This window comes from Petaurus breviceps, unplaced genomic scaffold, assembly GCF_028583685.1.
Source record: "Petaurus breviceps papuanus isolate PSGF00001 unplaced genomic scaffold, PetGlider_PUasm1.0 187, whole genome shotgun sequence".
Classification (NCBI taxonomy): domain Eukaryota; kingdom Metazoa; phylum Chordata; class Mammalia; order Diprotodontia; family Petauridae; genus Petaurus; species Petaurus breviceps.
In genome coordinates, this window is record NW_027185799.1 from 2,145,924 (window position 1) to 2,159,944 (window position 14,021).

Genomic DNA, 14,021 nt, shown 5'->3' on the forward strand with positions numbered 1-14,021 from the left:
AGGGAAAGGAGTAGGTAAAAGGGAAAAGCTTTGTGACCTCCCAAGAGAATCAGATGATATAATGTTTATAAAGCGCTTAGCACAGTGCCTTTCACCTGGTAAATTCTATATAAAGGCTTATTCCCTTCACTTTCTTTTCCCTATTTCTCTCCCTCTTTCCCTTCTTTGTCCCTTTCCTTTTCTACCTCCTTCCAGTCATTCCCCTTCTCCACTCTCCCTTCATTCCTCTCCTCCACTTCCCCTTCATTCCTCTCCTCCACTTCCCCTTCATTCCCCTCCATTTCTTCCTCTTCATTTCCCTCTCTCTCTACCTCTCCCTCCTTTCTCCTCTACTCCACTTCTGATGGGTCCTAGATATTAAGGAATCCAGAGTAGTTAGGGAAATAATAGTGGTTGAAGTCTAGAAGATGGTACTAGCTATTTGGTTCTCCTGCACTGGCTGGTGTGAAAGTGAAACTTCTAAGTCTTGGGTACACTGAGGAAAACTTCCCCACTCACTGTGACCAGGTCTTGTGGCATCACATCTACACATCCATCCATATTTGGAATTTCAAAAACCAAAATATTTTTCATAGAGCAGAGATGTCAGTACACTATTTACACAATGCAACTTTATGGTAGTGATTGGTTTTCCCAGAAAAAAAGGTTATTTCCAAATATCCAAATATATTGAGAGATGTGTAGTCTTGAAATCAAGTTGGCAAAATGTAGATACAGCCTATAAGTAGGATTTTAAGATAGAAGGAAAACTAGTCTGTGAAAGGTACTGCTGTTATGTGCTGGGGATGTGGACACACACACACACAACCAAATCAGCTTCTCTTCTCAGGGAGATTACACTGAACTAGGTTGGAGGAATAAAACAAATATATAATAACTACCACCACCATCACAATAATAATAATAATAACAATAAATAGCACTTGGTTTTGAAAAGTACTTTACAAGTATCTTATTTTATCCTAACAATGACTCTGGGAGACAGATGCTGTTGTTGAACTCACTTTATAGATGGGGAAACTGAGGCACAGAGAAGTTAAGGGACTTGCCCAGGGTCATGTAGCTAGTAAATATTTGAGGTCAAATTTGAGCTCAGGTCTTCCTGACTCCAAATCCAATGCTTTAACCACTATTCTACCTAGCTAAGTGAATCCAAGGTAATCTGAGAGGGAGAGAGCATTAACTACTTAGGGGAGTATCAAGAAAAAACTTTTTTCTTGAAGTGGTCCTTGATCTGAATTTTGAAAGAAGACAAGGATTCTGAGAGGTGGAGTCATTGAGAAAGGGAGGAATTCCAGGTGTGATTTTAGGCTTTTGTATAGCCTGTGGCTGGTTTTACAGTTACTGGGGAGGGAATGACCATGTTCCCTTTCTGACTTCCCCTCCCCCAAAGGCCAGTGGTACACTGCATACTGTATGCTCACCTTTGGGCATCAGGGACAGCCTAGTGAAGGGACAAAGATGGGGATGGAATGCCAAATTCAGGCAACAACTAAGAGTCCAATTTGACTGGAATACTGAATGCATGATGGAGAAGGAAGGAATGACAGGAAATGTCTGGAATAGTTATTGTCTCCATTGTTTTTTTGCTTTTAACTGTTTTTCTTTGTTACAAGGTGAGGTTTGTTGTTAGGAGGTGGGGGTGGGGAGTCAATATGGAAGTAGGGGTAAGCACTGTAAAAAAGGAAAGGCACTGATATGACTTATTAAAAAAAGGAGTGAGAGAAAGTATGGAAAGCTAGGTTGAAGCCAGAGATTGTAAGGCTTTAAGTGGCAGGCTGAGGAGTTCTTATTTTATCTCTGAGGCAATAGCCTCACTAGTTACTAGCTGTAATTCAGTATTGATCTTTCCCAATTCTATTGATTGATTCCTGTTCTGAGGGATAAGTAAGGTATGAAAAATTATCCTCCACTCTTACTTGGGGAGCATCATAGTCCAGGCTTGTTGGCTGGGCTTGTCTTGTTTCAACTTGGTTGGGCTCTGTTAGGGTTTTGTCATTATGATTTCTTCTTAACTACCCTAAAATAATTTCTCCCTCACATTTATAGTGTGTAGTGTTCATGACTTGGCTTCAGTGATCTGTACGTTGGAATGCTGAAGCTTGGTAAGAAGTGTGAATAAAGTGAGAGATTAGAAGACACTATAATAATATTGCAAACTGAATATTCATGAAGCGGCTTTAGTTTAAGGAATACAGTAAACTTGGTGCCCCAGATGGAAGGCTAAATGCATTGAATTCTTGTTCTTCTTTCTCTAAATTATTCTTCAGTTTTAGTTATTTCCATTCATCTTCTCTTTCTCCTCTTTTACCTCCCCCTTTCTGCTCTTATCATTTAAAAAATTCTAGTCATTTGCTTCTATTCTGTATGTATTTAAGTCTATAGGTCTGTAATGACAATGATTTAGATATAACAAACCAACTATTTGGCAATAGTTTGCCAATAATTTGGTAGAGTATAATGAAAATATTTCATTAACTGATAATCTGGAAAATGCTGAGTTCCAGGATAAAAATAGAAAGTTTTTTTTCCATTAATTTTGGCATGTCAAGCACTTTGGTCTTCCCTTAGTGGAGGGAATGCATTGGCGTGGCAAAATAAAAAGATGATTTATAATGATCAAAACAGACAATTAGCTATGTTAGGATATAGGGAAAACACTAGATTTAGAGTCAGAGGAACTAGATTAAAATGCTGATTTTGCCCCGAGATGACCTTGGGTAAGTCCTTTAACCTCTGGGCTTCAGTTTCCTCATTTGCACAAGGCATGGTTTGATCTCTAAATTCTAAATTTTTGATTGTACATCTGCTGCTCATTTTATGGCATGATTTTAGAATTCTATTAAAACTTAATAGGATCCTTCCTGAAAATGATAAGACTTGACTCTCTTATAGTATTTTTCAATAGATTCATTACAGTTCTAGAGACTCATAGGAGGATTTTCAAAGAAATCCCAGGAAAGATGACCTCATATTTAAACAGGTCATGTTTATGTAACCCCAAAACAACTCAGTAGGAAAAAAATGGCAAAAAAACTATTTTTATCATCATGATGACATAAAAACCCCCCTGGGTTTATTGATTGGAATTTTCATTTTTTAGCTTCTTGTTTTGGCACTGGTACTAAATTCCATCTACCATTTGGAAGAAGAAATATCTAAAATATGAATGTTGCTTCTATATTATTCTTAAACCAGTATTTGAAAAACAAAAAAGGTCAGGTAGTTTATTAATCCCAGTAGCCTCCCTACCCAGATAAATGGAGAAACACTGGGGAAGTTCAAATCCCTGAGTCACTCAGGCAGAGTAAGACCAGCAGTAATGGCACAAAGCCCCTTTTCCCACCAGAGGGGAGTCTGAATATCAACTAGCCATTTCTCTAGGAGTCTTTCCTCTCCCCACAAGCATGAATCAGCACCTGTCTTCAGGCCCAGGCTCCCTTCCCCTACTGACTGGCCCTGCTAGATCCAGATGGGAACCCTTATAAAAAGCCACTTGACTTTACTGTGGCAGTGCCTTCTTCCTTCTAGAGGTTCAGTGAGCTCATGTAATTGCACCAGGACTTGAGCAGTGCACCCATTTTCACCACTGTCCTTGACCGATCTTCAGATTGTATGTCCCCTCAATAAAGCAGGCTTGCCTTGCTGTCTTGGTACATGCTCTATGTTTCCTTATACTGGACTGTTGGTATGCTGAACCTTTCTAAATCTGCATGGAGACAGGGAGTCAACTAGTTTTTTTGTCCAAAATAGGTTTATCTGATTTTCATACTGCACAGAGTTGATTTGTTTCATATTGTTTAAGTTGTTTATGTATAGAGTCTCTTAAACACAGAACATTAAAGATTTATGGAAGTATTTGGAGAATCCACTGACCTTAGAATTTCACCCCCAGAAGGGATTCAGAATGTTTAGAGACAGAGGAAATTAGTCCAAAATGGAGAGGAGGAGACAAGTTCAGTTCTCAATGTTCACCTGTTAAATTGGCTGATGTTTTAATTGTACATCTGAGGCTTAAGGAACTGAAAAATGTTCATTGAATTCCAAGTAAATCACTGAATTCCTTCACTGAAGGGAACTCATTACCTACTCCTGATGACTCACTTCTAATTGGATCCCATTACAAGGGCAGTGCCATTTATTGGGAGCTATATAGGCAAAATTTGTAATTGGCCTTTGGTTGCAAAACAAATCTAGAGGCTTAATCTAAACCAGGAGAACTATTGAAAACTTGTCAGGAGCTCTAAGAGCAGTCTATTTAGTCCTTAGCTATTTGCTAGGGACCATTGAAAACACTCTCTTCATGGGCATTGTTATGAAAATTAGGTTTTAAAATATATTTTAAATGAAATTTTAAAGTGAGCTGTTTCAGTCCTACAGGAAGTGATTAGTCTATATTCACTTTAAAAGGTGTAATTTTTGGCCACATAAGATTTTCCCAATTCAATGACTTGCTAAACAGTTGATTCAATGCTATATTCTTTCCTTTGCAAAGGATAACTCCACATCTAATTTGCTTTGAGAAATATTTACTACTTGCTAATTTAATGAAAACTTAATCTACGATTTAACCAAAGACTATCCTTCCATTAAATTTGAGCTTTCATTCCAGTCACAAGTTATGCATCTCTGAGCACGATGAAACAGTGTTTATCCAATCAGATGATGCTAATAAAATATAGGTTTGTCTATCACCAACTTAAGCAGGGGAAAGCAATTCTAGAGGACAGAAGCATTCAATATAATTAGCTTCTCTATCTCAAGTCAACTTACTTGGCTCTTGCAACTCTTAGTTCCAAATGAAAAATTGCCACTGTCCAAAAGTATTGTTCTTTGCACTGACATATTCCTGAAAAGGGCCACAGTAGCTCCTGAGTGTAAGAAGTGTTTAGTTTAGGCTACCTTGTAAACACGAGGTCCACAAGATAAACTGTGAGTTCTCGCAACTATATTGCTTTTTTAATGGGCAAATAGATGCTTTACTAGTGAGCAAATGTATTGTTTTCCTGATTTCCTTCCACTGACCCCAAAGGAAAGCAATTCATCATTTTGTAAAGGCTACATTGGGTAGGGTTGTTTTATACTGACTAGTTTTTCTCTTGGGTTTAGAGTAGGTCAGAAATGAGGAGTATCTGACAGGATATTTTGACTGCTGGCATCTTTTGCCTAGGATGGCCAATGTCCAGGGAATATTTACTGTTAAGAGACATTTCTAATAGGCAGAACTCCTCTGAAACAACTACTTCCAAGGACCTCTTTCTTTTCACGGACAATAAATTAGAGAATGACCTACTCCAGACAATAAATTGGCTCTCTGAATTCTCCCTTAAGTGAGTGACAGAGATAACCACATGGTGCCTGACAAAATTTCAACAAGCAAAATGAAAACGAATGCTAGATCACTTCACTGTGAACCTAGAGATCTCCATCCTACTCTCCATTATGACAAGTGCTATGTGGCCTTAGTCCAGTTACCTAACTTCTCTGGGCCTCAAGTCCTCATCTGAAAAATGAGGAGATTCGATTAGATGACCGTAATGACCTTGAAGTTTGAATGGTATATAGTTCTAAAGGGACAAGAGATTTAGCATGAGATTTAAATGTATAATAAAGAAGACTAATAAGTAAACTGAAATTTATAGTTTTTTTTTTTCTTTTACCTTTGGGTCATGTATCCCAGAGAGCTCTTCATATATTTTCTCTCCAACCATGACAGCAGCTAGATTTGCTGTGTATGTGGAAAGGCAAAATAAACAGAAAATTGCCCAGAGATTCATTAAAAATCTTCCAGTCCAGCATTTGGGAGGCTTGATAGCCACGGTTCTGCCAAATAAGATGGCGTAACAGACGTTCAAGGCTGAAGAGAAGGAGAAGACTTTACTCCTATTCCGCCCTTTGGGAGTCATTCCAAAGGGACTTTTCCATTCATATAGGGTGAGGAATATGGCGGTAATGTGAAGAGCCACAAATATCCCCAACCACATTGTCCAGTGGAGTGGCCACATGAAGGCTCCAATAGGAGCTGCCGTGTCTCGGGTTCTCACTAAGATTCCCAAGCTGGTGGAGAAGAAGGGACTGGTGAAGTCAATCACCTGGCTGCGAGCAGTGTTTATGCTAAAGGAAGTAACTGCCATGTGGGCTGTCCCACTCAAGAGGTCCCCGACTAGCCCAGTCCAGTGGCCATTTTTCCAGGCTCCATACTTCCCGTCTCCAACAATGTAGAGATCGAAGTCAAAGTTTAGGTCCTCTGCCAGTTTTTCCAGAAGATCAATGCAGTAGCCATAGCAACACTTCTTATATTTAATGGGTACTGTATCATTATCACCCTGGAGGCTGTCAAAAAGGTCATCCAATATGGAGGAGTTGTTTGTCAGTGGGTCCAGGCAGAGCTGGCCAGCAGGGCACAGACCATCATCATCCACCTGACGTGTGAAGACAAATGGATGCTCGATTAGGGTGACCACTCTCAGATGTAGCCGGGCTGGGTGTTGAAAGTTGGTTCTGTGTCTTTGGGCTTGTTCTGGCCATATTCCATAGTCCATGACAATCTTCCCTCCCTGCCAGCTGCCCAGGCGGGTCCACATTGGCTTTCCTACTGGGTCGTGCTGTAGATTCCAGATGAAAAAGTTGTTTTCGGAGCTTAGGATGGTGGTTTCTTTCACCTTGATGGAACCACTGAGGCCCCTGAAGGTAGTGTTGGCTAGAAACCTGTAAAAGAGGAGCAGAGGCAAGAAATCAAGAAGACAGATGAGACATTGAGCAGTAGAGTTATTTCTACTTTTTAGAAGGGGCAATAGTCAATGTTTGCCTACATCCTGAACTTTTCATTTTATTAAAAACAGTTAATTGCATTTGAAAGGTCTATGGCAATCCTAGCCAAAAGAAGACAATTACTTTGATTGAGAGAATGAACTGGCAACCCCATATTCTTACACCATTTTCTATGGGCTTGCACTTTATCAATTGATTTTGTTTCTCTCCCCTCAGTCCCCAGTGAATTGAAGTGTTAATTACACTCTTTTTTAATAGTCCCAATTAACACTCTAGCAGCTCCCTCAGAGCTAGAGACTTGGCATATTTTAACTATAGCACATCGTTCTCCTTTGCAAGTAAATCACGTATACATGGGTAGGGAAATACTTGCTATCGCAATAGATGTCATTTAAGTACACTTAAAACAGCCCTGTACATTATGTAATCTTTAAGCATAAAAAATATGTGTCTATCCTGAGTATTTATTCCTCTCCCTTTCTTTCTCATTGTCTCTTTTTCTCTGTCTCTGCCTGCCTTTCTGTTTGTCTCTCAGTTTTTTCATCTATGGAAAAAAAAGATAACATTTAAACTATTTACCTTACAGGGCTGTTGTAAGGCAAGCACTTGGTGAGTCATTAAAACTCTATGGAAATGTGAGCTATTATTATGAAGTCAATCAGAGAGGCATATTGGATGACTTCCAAAGATGATAAAATAGAATCATATTTCTCAGAAGGTCCTCAGATCTTATGTTCCCTCAGTGAACCTTTAGGAATGTATTTTGGTTCAAGTTAAAGGAGGTGCATATGCCCAGAAAACAAATAAAGAAAATGTCCACTTGAATATTTCATGCTTCAAACAAGTCAACTAACGCTATCCCTTATATGTGTCCTAATACCAGAGAAACAAGAATATACTTATTATTGGTCATGACCTTTATCTTTCCTGAGTTGGTGTTAAGTAAAACAAACAGAGACAAAGCCTTTGCAATAGTTTTGCACAGTTGGAGTTTATTGATTAAGGCTTTGGGCTCTCCTGTGCCTTCAATCATAAGAAAGGAATCACCATAATGATAGTTCTTTGACCTTATTACTATTATCTCTTCAACAATTCAATTCAACTTCAAAGGCATTTAATAATTGTCTTCTTTGTGCTAGCTGAAGACACAGTCTCTGTCTTCAAGGAGTATATATTCTACTGGTTAGATATAATATGTTTATGGATACATACATACATATATATACATATATGTATACACATGCCTATATATACACACACTACACATGTGTATATTGTGTGTATATATACATATACACATAATATACACACTCACTGCAAAGTAACATGGGGGCTAGGGAATGGGAAAGCATTAGCAATTGGTGGAAATAAGAAAAGGATAGATTAAACCTTAAAGGAAGCTCAGGATTCTAAGAAGCAAAGGAGGCAATGTGTTCTAAAGGTCTAGAAATCTATGACAAAATGTCGAGCAAGTTGGTCAGTTTGGCTGGAATGTTGAATAAATCATGAAAATTAATACAAAATGAATCTGGATAAAGCCATATTGCAAAGGGATTTAAATTCTAAATAAAAGAGATTACAATTCATCCTGGAAGCGAATCAATTCAATTAAAAAACTTTTATTAGGCGTCTCCTAATGCCAGGTACTGTGTTAGGGACCAGGGATAGAAATACAAAAATGAAACAACCCCTGTCCCTCAAGTAGCTTACATGTTGTTGGAGGTAGTAGGGAGCAAATGAAATTTTTTTTGAGTAGGAGTGTGACATGGGAGAGAGATTATTTTGTTAGCTATGTAGGATACAGACTGTGAAACACAGACTAGAAGTGGGGGAACCCATTGTTCAGAATGTTTCTGGTTGAGGTAAGTGAAAGTCAAAGAATTAGGAGAGGCAACATGGTGGCAAAGGGCAAAATGTATGGTGGAAAAAAGTGTGTTTGATTGGGCATCCTGGGACCTGGATTCAAATCCTATATATGTTCTTTACTATTGGTATTGGACTTGGCCAAGTCATTTTAGTTCTCTTAACTTCAATTTCTTATTCTTTGACATAAAATGGTTGGACTTGATTTTTGAGGTTCTTTCTGGCTCAAAATCTATAATCCTATAAATGGAACCAGCTAGATGTGCTGGGTACATAAATAATAAAAATACATAAATAATAAAAACTTATTTTGATTTAACAGATATTTTTAAGTGAAAGGGTGGAATATTCCTCAACTTCCTAGAAGCATGATAGTTAGAATGCTGGCCTCTCTGAAAAAATAAAGAACAAACAAAAAAGTTTAATCTGGTTTGTTAGTTTTTCCTCCATCATTTTCTTAAATCTAGATAATCAAGCCAACAATAAATCAAGCACTGATTTGAAACATCTGATAATTTACTAGGTTAAAATGCATTCACTGAAAATTTAGTAATTGATCAAAAGCCAGTTCATGCTTTTCAAAGCACATCCCTGCTTTGGAGTCAAAAAGACTTGAGTTAAAATCTTGACTCCCATACTTACCAACTGTGTGATCTTGGGCAAGTTACTTAACCTCTCTGCCTCAGTTTCCCCATGGGGATAATAATAGTACCTACTTCAGAGGGTTGTTAGGAGATAATATATGTAAAGGGATTTATAAACCTGAAAGCAGTATATACCCATTAGCTAACATTAATATTGTTAATTATTATTATACATGATATTAAAAATGGGATATTATTATTATATATTGGTATGTTATATATTATTATATATGTAGCTCAAGATTCTAACAAGGCTGATCCCTCTCTTAACTATCATGTGTTGATCCATAAGTCACAGATTAAAACAATTAATGAACAGTTTTTCTATCAAGAAAATAGAGTTGGTGGAGTTGTGAGCTGATCCAACCATTCTGGAGAACAATTTGGAACTATGCCCAAAGGGCTATAAAAAATGCATACCCTTTGACGCAGCAATACCACTTCTAGAGCTGTATCCTAAAGAAATCATACAAGTGGAAGGAAGACCTGTTTGCACAAAAATATTTATAGCAGCTCTTTTTATGGTGGCAAAGAATTGGAAATCAAGGCGATGCCCATCAATTGGGAAAGGGATAAACAAGTTGTGGCATATGAATGTAATGGAATACTATTGTGCTATAAGAAATGAGGAGCAGATGGACTTCATAATAACATGGAGAGACATATATAATCTGATGCTGAGTGAGAAGAGCAGAACCAGGAGAACTTTGTACACAATTACAGACACATCACATGTGTGATGACTAACTTTGAGAGACCGGGCTCCGCTCAGGAATGCAAGGTTATAAGACAACTCCAAAAGAATCATGATGGAAAGGATATACCATCCAGAGAAAAGAACTGCGGAGTCTGAATGCAGATTGAAGCAAACTACTTGCTCTCTCTTTTGTATTTAGTTTTGTTTCACTCCTTCTTTCTCATTGTTCAGTTCACTGGTTATAATTCTTCTAACAACCTGATTAATGTATTTGTAGAGCCTATATGGGATTGCATATTGCAGTGGGTTGGGGGAGCAGGGGGGAGGGGAGAGGAGCGGGAGGGGTAGAAAATTTGGAACTCAAGGGATTGTGAAACTGAATGTTGTAAACTAAAAGTAGATAAACAAATTTAATAAAATAAAATTGAAGGCAAAAAAGAAAGTAGAAATTTAAAATTAGTGTGAAAAATGTGCTAATCTTCATTAATGATGAAGTGGTAAATTCCATTTTGAAGACAAGGCGCAAGGAAGAACAAGGCTCTTACCTCACTAAATACCCCGAGTGTGTCTATTTGGAGAGATTGTACATAATGGTAATTATTCATGTTAGCACTCCCCAGTGGTCAGGGATTAGTTAAACTGAAGGTTAGTTTGCAATAAATAATGAAGTCTTGGGCATCTAAAACCTCACAGTAGCTTTCTGCTTCTTTAGAGAAGTAGGGGACCAAATAATTAAAATGTGCAGATTAATCAATTGATAATTAGCCAGGCTTTTTGGAGAGGGAAGACTTTAGCTGTGTTTTGAATGAGCAGGTTACTTTTATAACTACTTCCTGAAATTCACTTTCTACAACAAACTGAAGAATAGAATTGTTATTGTATGTGTGTGTGTGGGGGTGTCATATAATTTAGGTCATTTTAATGTTCAGAAAAGTAGACCAAACATCATAGGTCCATTGGATGCTCTCTTTGACTCTGGCTTCTTTTCATTGTAAGGGCCAGAGAATTCTTGGGATGGATAGGTACTAGAAGGGACATCTATCTCTATCATTCTTTTGCCTAAATGTATACCTTAATCATTTTGGATAGATGAGGCCCTAAAAACTTGTGGAGGAAGCCCTGCTATCTCATTCCAGCAGCAGTGGCTGGAATGGTAGGTGTGGAGGAAGGAAGGTCTGAATTAAAATCCTGTCTCAGATACTTACTTCACTGCATGACTCTGGACAAGTCATTTAACATCACAACCTCAATTTTCTTATCTATAAAATGGGATAATAGTAGCATCTACCACATGTAGTTGTGACTATTAATTGAAATGACATACATAAAGCATTTTGCAAAACTCAAACCACTATATAAATTTTATTATTATTGTTAGCCCTAAGTTAGCACTAAGCACTGGAGATACAAAGACAAAAAAATAAAGAGTTTCTACTCTCAGAGATCTTGTGTTCTAATGCAGAAGAAACCACAAAGATAGAAAATATAGTATGTGTGTGTGTGAAGAGAATAAATGAAAATAAACTCAATGCAATTAAATGGGTAACAGATCGGGAGGGAGAGCATGAAGAGTTGGGGAGACCAGGAAAGGCTTCATGTAGAAAGTGATGCTTGGGCTTGTTGGTTCTTCATTCTCAAGGAGGACCATGACATTAGCAAGGTGGTTCCATGACTTGCAAATGAATTGGATTTAAGTGAGAGAGGCCTCTACAAAGTCAGAGAGGGCTGTACAAAGTAACCAGCCTCACTTTCTCCCTCAGAACCATCTAGATTCTGTGACAAGATATAGGTCAGGATGACTGGAGATGGCCCTGAATGCTTGAGGTACAGCTTGAAGGAAGAGAGAGAGATTCTAGTAAGGTTGAGGCAAGGAAGGAGCCCATTCCATTCCAGACTGAGAGCACAGCCAGTACAAAGGGCTGGGAGAGATGGAAGATCTTATGTGAGGAATGGAGAAAGGCCAGTTTGGCTGGATTACAGAGAGCAGGAGGAAGAGTAATGCCTAACAAAACTGGAAAGATAGTTTTGCATCAGATTGTGAAGAGCTTTAAAAGCTAAACAGAAGGTTTTATATTTTATTCTAATGGTCACTGGAGTTTATTGAGTTGGGGAGTGACATGGTCAGAGATATTTTTTAAAGAAATTCACTGGCAATCCATCAATTATATTAGGGAGAAACTAGAAAGATCAGTTAGGAGGTTGTTAGAATGATCTGCATTTAGAAAGGATAAAGGTCTAATGAATTAAGATCTATCATCCTCTGATTAGAAAAAGGGGGTCAGATGCAAAAGATGCTGTGTAGGCAGAAATGGCAAGATTTAGCAACTGATTAGATATGTAGAGTGAGGGAAGTAGGGTGTAGAGCATAATGCTGAGAGTAGAACACTGGAAGAATGGAAGGATGATGGTACCTTTGACAGAAAAAGGGAAGTCTGAAAGAATAGTGGGGTTGGAAGGGAAAGATAATGACTTCTCTTTTTGGGATATGTTTGGTTTGAAGTGTTTTGGAGATATTATTTTGAAATGCACAACAGATAATTAGTCATGTGGAACTCAAGCACAGGGGAGAGAACAGGGCAGAATATAGAAATCTATGAGTCATATGCATGGAGATGATAAACCCATTGGAGTTAGTGAGGTTACCAAAGAAAATGTAGAGTGAGAAGAGAAGGGGGGCCAGAACAGAGCATTGAGGAGTACTCACAGTTAAGGGGCATGGTAAAGAGGGGATAGGATCTAGGGCACATTAATTTTCTTAAGTATCATTTGAGGTCTTAAAAGATGGGAGTAGGGAAGAAGAGGAGGGGAAGGGTGGTAAGAAAAGACTTGAGAGAAGAGAATGTTTGGAATAACTTCCTAGTGGAGAGAGATAATCAATTGGAGCAGAATAAAAAATTTCCTTGCTCCAGTGAGAGCCCAGTTGACAATGGATAATATAAATTTATGATGTACCAAGTTATCATATTTGTGTGATTTTCTCTAGGTCCATTCATCAGTATAGAAATAACAATAGAAAAGGAAGATGGTGTCAGTAATCCAAAACTGAGTTTTGGCAAGAGACAACTGCTGATAGAAAGGAACAAGGGATTTAAGAATAGGGAATAGTATGGGTTTAAATTGACTAATAGTATAAGCCATACTCACTTTATATTAGACTCAACTCACTTTCTAAATTTCTCTACCTCTTTAGCACCTGTTTTTTTTTTTTGTTAAAGCAATTGGGGTTAAGTAACTTGCCCAACGTTACATGGCCAGTTATTTTGTGTGGGTGTTAAGTATCTGAGTCCAGAATCGATCCCGGGTCCTCCTGACTCTGGGGCTGGCACTCGTACTCACTGCACCACCTAGCCGCCCCCACCACCTGCTTTCTGACCCTGGAGAAACTTCTGTCCGAAGACTCACTCTCATGTGGGGTCTCAGGTATGCATATGTCATTTCTAGATTGTCTTATTCTCTTGACCTTCACCCCAACTCCCAGATTTCTAGTTCTCCTTTATATGTTGTCTTTTCCCATTCTGACAATAAACTCCTTGAGGGTAGGAACCATCTTGTTTTATTGGATTTACAAGCACTCATATCCCTAGCATTTAGCATTGTGAAAAGTTATTGTTATTCTCCTCCCCTCCCCCCACCTCCCTCTCTGACTGGAAAGGAGAGGAAGTGAAAACAGAGTATGGATCATGACCTGAGAAAGCGCTGAGCAGTGGAAGAATTGGGAGTTATAACGAGGACAAAGAAAAAATTTAGAGTGAGACACTTAAGGAGACATGGAATGGTAGGTTACATTCAGATAGAAGATTTTAGAGTTTTTGCTTAAGGAAGTAAACACTTGTTGGTGTGATCATTACTATATGTAGCTGAAGTAGAGTCATTGAGTAGGTCAAATTTAAGGAGACTGAGGAATTGGGAAGTTAGAGTTTGAAGGAGCATTGATATAGATGTCAAAGTCCCTTCATAAAAGGACAGGAGTTGGGTAGGGGAGAAACAAAATTAGAAGAGTGTGTGTGTGTGTGTGTGTGTGTGTGTGTGTGTGTGTGTGTGTGTGT

General features: G+C 38.3%; 1 protein-coding gene across 1 annotated transcript in view; it reads right to left on the reverse strand.

Moving 5' to 3' along the window:
* GRIN3A (glutamate ionotropic receptor NMDA type subunit 3A) overlaps window positions 1–14,021 on the reverse strand; it is a 227,323-nt gene that overhangs the window by 121,390 nt on the left and 91,912 nt on the right. The window contains exon 3 of the mRNA XM_069090621.1: window positions 5,661–6,708. Coding sequence (XP_068946722.1) covers window positions 5,661–6,708 — 1,048 coding nt within the window. The remainder of the gene's footprint in view (window positions 1–5,660; window positions 6,709–14,021) is intronic.